General features: G+C 35.7%; 1 protein-coding gene across 7 annotated transcripts in view; it reads right to left on the bottom strand.

Moving 5' to 3' along the window:
• The window catches only part of IMMP2L (inner mitochondrial membrane peptidase subunit 2), a 628,424-nt gene that overhangs the window by 497,135 nt on the left and 118,324 nt on the right, over positions 1 to 12,965 (bottom strand). Inside the window, exon 4 of one of the 7 annotated variants that reach the window (XM_061467724.1) lies at positions 458 to 514. The exons of the other annotated variants lie outside the window; for them this stretch is intronic. Within the exon in view, the coding sequence (XP_061323708.1) occupies positions 478 to 514 (37 nt within the window). The 3' untranslated portion in view covers positions 458 to 477. The remainder of the gene's footprint in view (positions 1 to 457; positions 515 to 12,965) is intronic. 7 annotated transcript variants of the gene reach the window in all.

Genomic DNA, 12,965 nt, shown 5'->3' with positions numbered 1-12,965 from the left:
CCTGTAGTGGGTCTATCTTGGAGCCTGCTGGCATCGGCTCTATCAGACACAGGGGAAGCTTCTAGCAGCTTATCACAGAAAACACCCCCACTACCAAAACCTTGCCATGCAAACCCAATGCATTCCACTCCTCGCCTCTGTAAATTGTGTATTTAAGAATTATCATTCACATCCATCGTTAAAATTCACATTCATCACACAATCTTCACGAATTCCACTAACAATAACAAAAAAAGATTTTCTCACACCAAAATCAAAACATCATCAGAACCCCAAACAAAATTGGACAATTTACACATCATCCACCCTTCATCCCTTCACCACAATTGCAAGAACTGAAATTCCCCATGTTCATTTCACTCTCTAACATTGTTTAGTCCATGTCCTGCCCATTACCACTTATAACAAATTCCTTATGCCCCATGTTGGGCAACAAAAAGGACTACGGCTGGTCTACCTTGACTGGACACGAGGTGCCTACCAAGCCACTCTGTCACTCCCTTCCTCAGCAGGACTGGGAGGAAAAAACAAGATGAAAAAAAAACCCGATGAGTCAAGATAAAGGTACTGTATCAAAGGCTGTGCATAGAACAAATATTCTCTACTTCCCACCAGCAGGCAATGCCCAGCCACTTAAACCGTTTCCCAGGAGCAGGGCTTCAGTACACATACTGGTTGCTCCAGAAGGCAAATGTTGTAAATAATGAATGCCCCCTCACCTCCTCCTCCTTTCTCTTAGCTTTTTATTGCTGAGCAGAAGACATATGATATGGGAGACATATGATTTCCCTTTGATCAGTTTGGTCACCTGTCCTGCCCGTGTCCCCCCTGCCAAGATCGATTGGCGAAGGGGCAGTGCTGGAGAGACAGCCCAGATGAGCTGAGCACTGACCATCAGTAGCTGGTTGATAACTGTTGATAACTGCTGTGTTATCAACAGCTTTCCAGCCACAATACAAAACACAGTGCTATGAGGGCTGCTGACAAATCCAATTTACCCTATCTAAAATGGCCAGAGAACTATATAGCAGAAAGTTATGGTGGCCATCCAACATGCAAGTTATACTCCATGGTACAAGGAAAATATAATTCTAAAGAGCGGATATAACACCAGTACAGGAAAATAATGACATTAGATAAGAACAGCTTGGTCCTTAACAGGGCAATATTTACACTGCATTAGTTTCATGTGACAGAGGTAAAGGAATGCAGGCAGAGTAACCCTGGTCTACTATGGAGGAAGAAATCTTGTTAGAACAAGTAAAGCGTAATTGCTGAAGATTCTGCTCAAGCGGGTTGAGAACTTTCAGGAAATGCTTGCAAGACACCCAGGCAATTTGAGGGAAAAATATCACATTGTCACAGTGATGGTATGAGAATTACAGAATCATAGAATGGTTTGGGTTGGAAAAGACCTTAAGATCATCTAGTTACAAACCCCCTACCATGAGAAGCACGAATAAAAGGATTTTCAGAGATTTGCAGTGAATAAATCACATAACATATCTTATGGTTTGACTCATAAGGCAAACTTCTCACTCATTAAATAAGTGAAACTGAAATAAGTGATTCCAGGTCTTTTTTCTGAAAATAAGTTATTTATCTGTTTTCAGATACTTTCCAAAGGAGAGACATATGATAACAGAGAGCAGCAACTACACCAAAGCCCCATATAACAGTAGGAGAAATGAGCACACTACTGTCCTTTTTTAACCTCATGAATTCCATATAAAATATAACATGAACCTGTCTGAGGAAAGACAGTAAGCTTTTCACATCAATTGACTTAAAAGCCTATGAAAAGTAAAGTGCTCTTAGTCAGCTGTTCACTATCCATATTGTACAGATGAAGAAATTGAAGCAAAATATTAGCTCCCTATATAGCTTCATAAAGACATTAAGAAAGGAAAACCAGCTCTCAGAACTTGCTGACCTCAAGCCCTAATCCTGCACAGCATTCTGCCCATCTCATCATAGCACACAGAAGAGTCAGAGACCTTTACTGTATATTAAAATACATTTAAATATTATGCATCTAAGAAAAGAAGTCTGATAACTAAATATCATGGATATTTAGTATATTCAATATTCAGCACAAAGTAATTTTTGTTACCTTCAGTGAGCACCATGGGAATCATAGGCTGTGTAAAGAAGACGGAAGTATATAATGTACAGAACAAATTTCTGGTTTCTTATTAATGAACAGAATGGCTAGTCAGAACCACATATAACAGTTTTGCAAGGTAGTAATACTAATAAACTTAAAATAATGTCTGCCATGTATAACTGAAACAGGAAAAAAACTCTTTTTTGTACCACATGAATAACACAGCAATACCTTGTAAAAAGTTCAGTGGATTTTTTTAAAACCATCTAGCTACTTTTTTCTCAATAATAGACAGATTTTTCTCTATGTAATGTATTTACCTAATTAATAATATGTACTGTGGAGCATTTTGTTAGCCCATGAAAAATCCACTACACAATTCCTCTGAAATCCTTTACCTTGATTCTGTATTTCCCATTTAAATTTATCATCATGCTGTGAGCATAACGATGGCTGCTTGCCAATTACATTAAAGCACCCTGTCTGGAACCCATCATTAGTTTAAGTCCACTTTTCAGGGAGGAATAATTCAATCATTTTCTATTTTGTAGAGCTCTGGATCAATTCAAACAGGTAATAAGACCAGTTTTAAAAGGCATTCTTCCTTCAATTTGGAAGAAAGAAACTTTATTTACAACATTTCTTACAGTGCCACTGAAGAAATAGGACTGTGTGCAAACCTCAGATAAAAGAAATCCCACCTGTTTCCTCTCATGCTTCACACTAGAAGACACAAGCTTTACTAAAGGAAGCATAAATATAGAAAAGTTATTGGTACTCTGCTACATAAAATATTTTTCTTCTGATAGGATGGTGATAAAGCAGAGCTTGGTCCTAAACCCCCATTCTTCTCACTTTGTAGTGACTGTGAACACTTTCCTCCACTCACACAGCTTATAAAACTATCTACTGATGACTCAAAAAGCCACCTGTTGTGCCAACTTATTCCCTATACCCACTTAATATCTCTTTTTAGCCATGCCACTGTCACTTTGAACTGATGATTCTCCCATCTTTACTTTCAAACTCTTTCTGCCTTTTTCCATCACTACCACGACTATTATTCTCTTAAATCTTTCAAGACTGTGCTATATTTTTTTCCTTGTTCTTTCTTCTCTTTACCCTCATCAGTTATCCAAAATCTTTCTCTAGTATCCAGTATTTTGTTTCCACACACATTTCAGCAAGCACTGCCATTCAACGACTCAGCGCTTCTATTAATAGGGTCTTGTTCTGGCCCTGAGTTATTCTCTTACTGATCCCTTTCAGCTTCACTGGCAATTTTTGTGCAACAACACTGTTGTCAAACCACATGCTTTTGACTCTGTCTGGCGAGTCCTTCTCTGCTGCCATTTCAAAATTTAAATTTATAACACTGTCCTGAAACTGCTGAAAACACCATGTTTAACCCGCTCTGCTGAGCCCAGTTCCTGCCCATCAGGAATTCCTGCCCATATTCTTCAAATCCCTTTTGTTAAGCTCCTTCGTTCAAAGGCCACCTCTTCTTTGCCTTCAAGTTGCTCTTTTATTAACACCTACCTTCAGCACATACAAAGCAGACAGCTGATTCATTCTGACATGTATATGCATTTACATTCAACTCTAATTACACCCATGTGCAACCTGACACTTCTGGTGAGGCGGTTTATATCAGAAATACAACCTGAACTATACAAAGTGCGACATGGCAGAAGAAAGAAAGAACATTTTATATACTGCATTTTTTTTTTAGCTCATTTACAATACATTCATAGTGTTTGCAATGATAGGGTATTTGTCCACTCCTGCACCCATGTTCACACAGTCACGTATGATGAATGACAGAATTTCACTACTTCTGAACTACTGAAATACAGTATTATAAATTAGGTGCAGCCAATATGTAATGTCTGTGATCATTGGATAATGTGGGAAAAGTACCATTTCATCTGTCCAGCTGCTACTCCGCCTGTTACATCTGGTACTTATCCTCAGCCTATCAATTGGATTTATATTAATGGCTTCCTTGGTTATTATTTTCCTACATGCTATTCGGCAGTGAAGAGGCTTGGTATTGTCAATTAAAAGCTCACACTTGCATCTCTTCAACAGCACATCACGCACCAGATCAAATTTGAGAGAGAAACTGTGTCTGACTAGTTTTCTAAATGAGCTTCATATACATTCTATGCATGAAACATTAGCTCATTCATCAATAAATGGCTGTGTTATTCTGTTATTTTAAAATTTTATATAACAATTAGACAATATACTGTCCTTCACCCTCCTTCTATACGTTGGGATGGTTATTTTTCAGATGATAAATAGATCAAATGCGAAGATATTTAATATATGAACATGCCATTATGAAACGCGAACAATCCCCTATTTATAAGTAAAGATTTAAAGCTTGCTACATTGTGGGAATTATGCAGCTCAATTTTTATCATTGGGATAGTTATGTAATCCCATCTAAACAAAGTATTATTCAGACTGCTCAGCATGACTGTCCGTGTGCAGAAATGGCTAGAGCACAACTATCATACTTTTGCAGATGTTCCTCAACCCCTTACACAACCTGCAGAAGGTAGCTTGGGAAAAGGCAGAGATTACATTACGACACTGCCGGCACCCCAGCCACCTTAGACACAGATCTAAGGATTTTCAGTTTGCTTTCCAGAAAGAAAAGAAAAAGGGTATACTGAAACTGAGAGCAAACTTCTATAAGTGAAAGAAACAACAAAAATTTATAAATGAAAATGTAAAAGATATTTCCTGCTGGTGATACAGACATGCTGTTAAATTTCAAAGTGGCCTACTGCTGAATGTGAAATATGAGCATTAGATGACCTGAACACGGAAAATGCCCTATAACCAATTTATGAAATGGCTTTTCTTCCCAGATCATGAAGAAATGTGTGCCAAAAGAGCTGTGCATCTTGGAGCTGAAGAAGAAAAAACTGGAACAAAAGATGAAAAAAAAAAAATCCTAGAAAATGGACTAGTAGTTCTTTTATCATAAACTTTGCTGAACATACTTTAGGGAAATAGAGATGGCTACAACACAGGAGAACAAGGACAGGTGCATACTGCTCAGTGATCACTCAGCTGAGCAATAACTTGGTGCCTTCAAGAAGCTGTGAGTTTAATGCACAGCTGAAGTACATCACCAAGGAGAGAAATCCAATCTCCACAGAGATTATTTATGACAAAGTGCACCTAACTGAGGCCCAATTTGTTTGTGGAATTGCAGTCATTCCATTTCAACTAAACAACAAATGAATCTGCCTTGCAGAGGATTGGTTCAGGGCATAAAAGAAAACAAGAGAACAAGATACAACACTTCATTTACACACCAATTTACAGGCTCACTTACAGAAATGATTGATAAAGCTTTTTTTTTCCCTTTAAGCAGAAGACGATCTAAAACAGAAGGCCTCTGAATCACATCTAAAATTTTTCCTCTGTAGAGTGAGTACTTATTTCAGGTTTATTAATGTATACTCATTGGCTTCAAACTCATACTTTGTCTCATTATTTTTTACGGTTTCCCAATTTACTTTACATGGTTAAAATGTAAGCTTTTGTCAGACTAAAGAAACTAACATAATTCTTGTTTTATACAAAAAACCACACTCTAAGATTCAATTTCCACAAGCAAAAAGAAGTCAGGGCACAGTGTAGGCTGGCAGCTTCCCATGAGCAGGGGTACTGGGAGTGGTGGTCACAAACTTCCCACTGCCACAGCAAGGCAGCAGGGTAGCCCCAGGCATCAGACACCTCTGTGGGAAGGTGCTTTTCTAATTAATCTTATTAAAATTTCATTATATATGCTATCTGAAAGCACTCTGTTTGAAAGAGCTCACATTTTACACTGGAGAAAAGTGCTGTGAAAACACTGAAATCATCTAACATAGGCTAATGTATCAATCAATATCTCTTGGCTTAATTTTATTCAAAATAAACTTTCAGTATGTTCAGTGAATATTGAAAGCTGAAAAGGAATTTTAGTCACCCATTACAGCCTTGGTCAATTTCTGCTCCTTTTCTCACCCTTATCATCCACAGGGAGAGTTTTCATTCCTCCCCAAAGCCAATATGAACGTTACCCCAGTCACCAAAAATGACCACACATCAAATAGTAAAGCACAATACTTGGTGACAGGCTGGGCAACATTAGAAGAGAGGCACTGCTGCAGTCTTGAAGACAGAGTAGGAAAACCACGAAACTGTTAAGAAATGGTAATCAGCGCGTCCAGAAAAAAATCACAGGTGCACATAAGAGGGGTAGAGAAAACAGTCAGTGTTCACTAATTAAAAACAAAGCTATGATTTTAGACACACCTAAAATGAATTCTCAAATTCTAGGTCTTAAAAATTACCAAAAATGGCTAGTAGCAGTGTACATGAGATCTGTTTTTCAAAAGAAGTACTGAAAAAACACTTCTTAAATTTAAAAAAAAAGTACTGAAAATGCAATCCAATATGTTTCCAAGCAGAAGAGGCAACAGTTATTCCAAACAATCAAATAGACAAAAGACAAAAGGTCAAAACCAGAGAACTAGACAATTTAGAGGATCTGTATTTGAAATGATGGGATAAATCAGCACCTGCTAAAGAGTCATGCAGAATGAATTGCAAATAAGAATATACAAAAAGCCCAGTAATCAAACTCTGCTTGTCCAAAAGCTGTACATGAAAAGAAGAACCTATATCAATCATTTTACTCTGGGAATTAAAGCAAAAATGTGAAGGAGAGTCTTCTCTCAGCTTCTCAAATGTGTTATGTAACAGAAGTAGATGTATGGTATTTTTAACTGAGAACCTCCACACTTTATATGACACACAGTTATAACTGAAATTTTGGGGAAAAAAAAAAAAAGAAATCTTCTGTTAATGATACAACAATGAAAGTGGGAATCTGTGTGGAAAGAACACAGAATTAAATAAGCCAAAGAAGAGACACAGGACTGTCAAGATTGAGCTGGATATGAGAAATGTGTATCTATGTTTTTAACTACCTCCCCAGTATCTTATTTTCAATAGTTATGCTTATCAAAGTTCTGCTTTATACACAATTCAAATAAAATTATTACTAACAGCACTAAATTTGAAACAGTACAAAGATAAGTCAAAATGGAGCAGCTGGCATCAGAAAAGGTAAAGGAGCAAAGAGCCTGACCATGAATTTAAGTAACACTACAAAAGATGGTTTTTAATACTTCCTTGTTTCACCAATTATGCAAACTCTTTTGACTGTGTGATTATGAAATATTGTGAGAAGCAATGTGTGAAATGGGATTTCCTACACACACCATAGACTGATAAGTAATATATGTTAGCTGTAGGGAAAATATCAATAGATGTGACAGGATAGTTTAAACTGAGGAATATATTTGCCACAGATGTGTTCAATTGCCTTTGTTTTAAATATATATGTCTACTTAATAATGTGTGACTCACTGGAGGATTCTGGTCAAAGAATGAAACTTAGACTTGTCATACAATCAAATTACAGTATATAAATTACATGAACACAGAAGAAATGAAACATTATTAAGTAAGAACTGACAATAAAATAAAAACATTAGAAATTAACTATGAACATAGCTCAAATATAATGCAGTTACCAAGCCATTAACATAGGAGCATTAGACACGGGTGATAAATTGGCAATATTTTGGATATATCGTAAATACTTAAGGAAAGGTGTAAATTTGAATGACATATACTGTCCTGAGCATGAGGCTTGATAGTTCTGTATATATTCTTTATATGTTTCTGTATAAAGCTCTGTGAAGCTTTCTGTCTGTAAGCTCAAGTTGGGAAGCTTCATTTCTTTTGCAGCTGACAGTGTTTTTCTGAGTAACTTCTAATTTTGAACATGAGTTTGAGACTCTCGTTGATGGGCTAGAGGCTTTCAGGATTTGATGCTATCAAAAAACTACAGATATTCAGACATAAAGATAATCTCTTAAATTTTATTTGACTATTTACTGCAATCTTAATTTAAAAAAAAATAAAAACAACTAAAAAGGAGTTCATACTTGGTGAGAAACAAGTTCTTGGAGGTTTTCTCCTTTGGTTTCAGAAAGGTAAATAAAAGAATTTTGTGTCTTTGTGTTCACTGTACACACAACATCTAGCTCAATGGCACAAAATGAAGAGCCATTCTGAATGGCACTGTCATCCTGCAACAACTGTAACTATCTGACTTAAAAATTCACATGCAAATGTAATGATCTCCACTAAGCAGCAACATATTCATTCAGAAATATGTAAGACTGTTAGCCAGGAAAATGATTTATAATATTGGAAAAAAAAAGAAATACTGCCTTAATAATGTGAGAAAAATAGGAAGACTCTTTATAAAATGTATGATTTAATATTTTACTTCAATTAATGCCAGGTAATCATTTTACCCAACTTTATATTTTTTGGTCCTGCTATCTCCCCACTTATATTCCAGCCAAATACATTATCTTCTAACTTTATCAAGAAAATATTACAGATGTGAATTTATTTTTTTTAACATATTTTGTATCATTAGTGCATGTATTTCAAAGGGATCAGAACTTCTGTCTCTCCTGGTGAATGTTGAAAATGTAGATGGTTAAGAGACTCCTAACAATGCCATTTCTTTGAAGATCTGGTAAAAACAGACTTTCTACATGTCCTCTTCTATTTTCCTTTTCTTCTTTCTTCCCCTTCTAAGGCTTCTTTTCATCTTACATTGCCTCTGAATTAAGGATGGATTTTAGTTTTTATTTTTTTATACTAATCATCATGGTTAAATTGTTTGAGACCAACTCGCTTTTGGAAAAGCCAAGACACACAAATATGCTTCTGTCACTAACTGACATATTTTTTTTATCAGACAGCGTAAGTTTACCCAGTAATAATGCTTCTGAAAGTATGGGAGAGGTGCATATAGCTTGGCAGCTATTTAAGGAACAAACTAGAAAGTAACGCTTGGCGTTGAAAAAGTCTGATACAATATTACTGATTTAGCATGTTTTCTTTCTGTTGTTAAGAAGTTATATATTATTTGCTTCTCCCACCATCAATCAAATATATTTTTCAAGTAATGAAAATTCCAAAGAAAGAGGATTTTTACTTCTGTTAGTAACTGTCATTTTGCCCAAGGTCTACATTAGAAGAGTATAAGGGCTTCCCAAATACTCTTTTGTCAGAGCTCTGAATGTATCCTCCCCAGGAACATACATTTCCTTAAATTATTTCCTGCTTCTACAGACACTCTATTCTTCTTTTTTTATCCATGTTTATCTAACCTAGAACTGCCTTTCAATCCACTTGTCACTCTTCACCAGGATTCTTTGCTCTTTGGCGGCATTTATAATGCACCTCATTCACTGTCCTTTGCACTTATTTTATTCTTGGTGCCTCACTGAGGTACTTCCCAAGAGATTTTATCTCAAGCCATAAACTGTCTCTGGATTCCAAGATTCATTTTAGTTTTTGTAGCACTCATACGCTCACATAATACGACACAAGAACGTGAAGGGTATCACAGACAAAATTTCTGTTAAATAAAAATTTAAAGTACACAACATCTTTCAGATACTCTAACTTAAAAACACACAGAAGACCACAGCTTTAAAAAAAAAAACACAGCAAAAAAACAAGAAAACCAACCCACCATTAGCCCCTACAAAGAGCTGGTTTTAGTATTTCTTCATATTCAAAGCACAGGGGTAATTAACAGATCTGGAATAATTTACACAGATATGACCAAGTACACTTGCTGCAAGATTTCAATCTCCTGCCTCTCTCTAACTAGAAAGCTACATTTTCTTGTAGGATTGCTATTTCAGATCAGTAACAAATCTTTTTAACATGAAATAATATTTAACAAAGGGTGGGTTTTTTTAAATGTTTATTCTAAATCTTCTCTCTTTAGTTCATATTTGTATTCATTACCGCAGAACCAAATGCATGTACAGAGGCAAAATGTACTGCAGGACATCATTGAGCAGGATACTGTTGAATCAGTGTCTTTTCAGGTTACAGCATTTAAAAGGCTCACAACACTCAACTACAGGATATAAAATATTCTACTTGAAAACCACAACTTAAAAGACTTACTCATTTGATTTTCTTCTTGATATATATTTATTCAGTTTTAATTACTCTTACTAATCACCTTTTCTACACAGCTTAAGTAAAGAAATACACAGCAAAACCAATATGGTAAAGCCATTTCACAGATGACAAAATTCTTTGAAGCAACAGTTATAGAAACAACTTATTGTATGCAAAGTAAAACAAATCTGTCTTCATGGAGGACTGTCAGAATACACAATAACTTACTGATTAGATAACTGATGAGTCTAACATACTGACATTTTGTAGCAACCACGCAAATCACTTACTGTGTTCCTCTAGAAATTGGCTGGTTCTGTATCAATGAAGAGTTCCAATCTCATCTGGTGTTTTCTAAATTGGTTGTGGATTCTTCAAATAAGAAGATGTATCTTGCATTCAGTGAAGAGTAAAAATAATCTGAGAGGCATTTTTTCAACACTTTTGTAAAAGAAATATGCTCCAATTATCTACAAACATGAAAGTTTAAAATCATTCAGTACATCTGCCTTTCCTAAGACTACCTCTTCTCCAAAGAGCTCTTCCCTAGACAGCTCTTCTTGTGTACAAGAACTGACAAAAGCAGTTATAGTGTAAGCAAATGGCTTCATTATGGCCAAAACTGTAGCCCCACATTGTAAAGTGGGCATCAATGAAGGAGGAGAGCACCAAGTGATGAGTAAAACATCTCTATGGCTACGATCATGTCTCTTCTGACAAACTCAGGAATTACCTCTAAATATATTCCTTCCAGCACTCCTGGCTGAGGACAGTACATAATGCTGCTGCTGCTCTGACAACCTGAATACTATTAACCTGGTCTGTTTAACACAGGAGGGGATAAAAGTTCTCTAGTATAAAAAGGAGATGGAGCAGACACAGATTATCCTGCATTAAGCAAGCCTCTGATTAGGAGTACGTCTGACAGCTGTTGAACAACTGCAGGAAATATCTCTGGCTAGCAAATCTCAACAAGTCTCTGAGATGATGTGCTACCACTGAAAAGTTAGTCACTGCTTTCACAGCCTTGAGGAAAAAAATGCATAATCTTCTTGATTTAATTTTCCTCTGTATTCTCTGAATCATCAGCATTTGGTACTATTTATAATTAATGAAAAAAATGTTAACAATAACACGAAGCTTCATCCTTCCAGCAAAGTTTTGAGACATGTTTCCTTTCTATTTTCTCACAAGTCATTAAGATAGCCTATTAGTACTTACACGTACAAAGCTTATTCCAAAGGGTAAAGTAAGTATGTACTGCTGAAAAAAACAAAAAATGCATAGACAACAGTAAGACAAAGTTGATTTTAAAGATTAAAAAATATAAGTTATCGATACATGTAATACTTTGTGTTTTCTTGGAATTTGTTTGCAATTAGCTTATGAACTCTGAAAATAAAAACCAAAGCCTTACATGACTTAGAATGAGAAATTGCCTAACAAAATTACCAAGAGTCTTTTAAATAGAAAAAAAAAATATTGTAAGATTGGCAAATATTCCTCCAAAAATTTCAAACTTCAAATCATTATTGGTTACAGTCTTTAATTCTAAACTATATTCTGTCTTGTTGGCAAGTCCATAGAATAACAGTCCTTAGCCCTTTTGCACTAATTTATTGACTAACTCCACATGGCTACCCACATTTCCACCTACGTTTTCAGTATTCTTTCATTAGTGCTAACTTCTCTGCTCTCAGTGGTTATGTTTTGGGGTGGGTTTTTTCAGGTAATAAATGCAGAACCTAACTTTGTGGAAACGTAAACCTTTTCATTCTGAAGTTATTAGAAAAGCTGTTCATGATTACATGAACATGATCTCCACTGAAATGTGCATATTTTTCATTGAACAGAAACAAAATAAAAGGCATTTGCTGGCTGCAATAACTATTAAATTATTTTTCAGTAAAAGAATAATAAAAAGGCATGACATCCTGCAAAACAGACTGATTCACGACATGTATAAATTACACACTGACACTTTTCACAGTGTCTCACTACGCATGATAATGCAAATTAAATAACCCAGTGCCTTTATTGGAACACTCACCCATTTTGTTATTGTTTATAACGATCTATTTTGATACAGACGAAGCAGCACACATTTCAAATTGCGCAGAAATATTCCATTTTAATACAATCACAATCTTGTTCAACAAAAGCTTGTTCTTTTGGGATTCTACTGAAGACTAGATCTCTAAAACCTCAGTTTCTTAAAAATGTTTCAATTGATCATAGGGCTCTTTGTAAACAAACAAACAAAAAAAAAAACAATACCAAAAATCCCCACAGAAAAAAAAAGACATGCAAAGCAAACCAAATTCAATTGTGTTTCTTGTCAATTTGCATTACTTGTTTTCTTTGTTTTTCTTCTGACAATTTAAAAACTTTGAAATCTGCATCGCCTACTTTCACTGCCTTTTCAGTCAGGTTTCATGTCATGTTCTTTGGAGATGTCTTTATCTCAGCTAGTCCCCTCATGCTCTACAGTGAATAGAAAGAAAATGGTCACTTTTAGGACTCAATTTGTGTAAGTTATTTTAGATGTCTGTTTCAAAATGAGACAGTTTACTCACCTAGGGGTGCCCATTTCTCTCTACTGACTGTAAGAGAAGTCGAAACAATAAGCTTAGATTTAGACACCTCCATTTGGACAGATGAATCCCAGGCTTCCAGGTCCTCCCAGATACAATCTCTAATTCACATGCCCAAAAGGCTTTTTAAGTTCTGTATAACAGAACCCCATTTCCTGATAGATTTCCACTATGCCATTCTC

Source organism: Pezoporus flaviventris, unplaced genomic scaffold (assembly GCF_033815535.1).
Source record: "Pezoporus flaviventris isolate CSIRO_AGI_PZ_B2104156 unplaced genomic scaffold, CSIRO_AGI_Pfla_v1 ptg000045l, whole genome shotgun sequence".
Lineage (NCBI taxonomy): Eukaryota > Metazoa > Chordata > Aves > Psittaciformes > Psittacidae > Pezoporus > Pezoporus flaviventris.
This window is presented reverse-complemented; position numbering and strand designations above follow the sequence as displayed.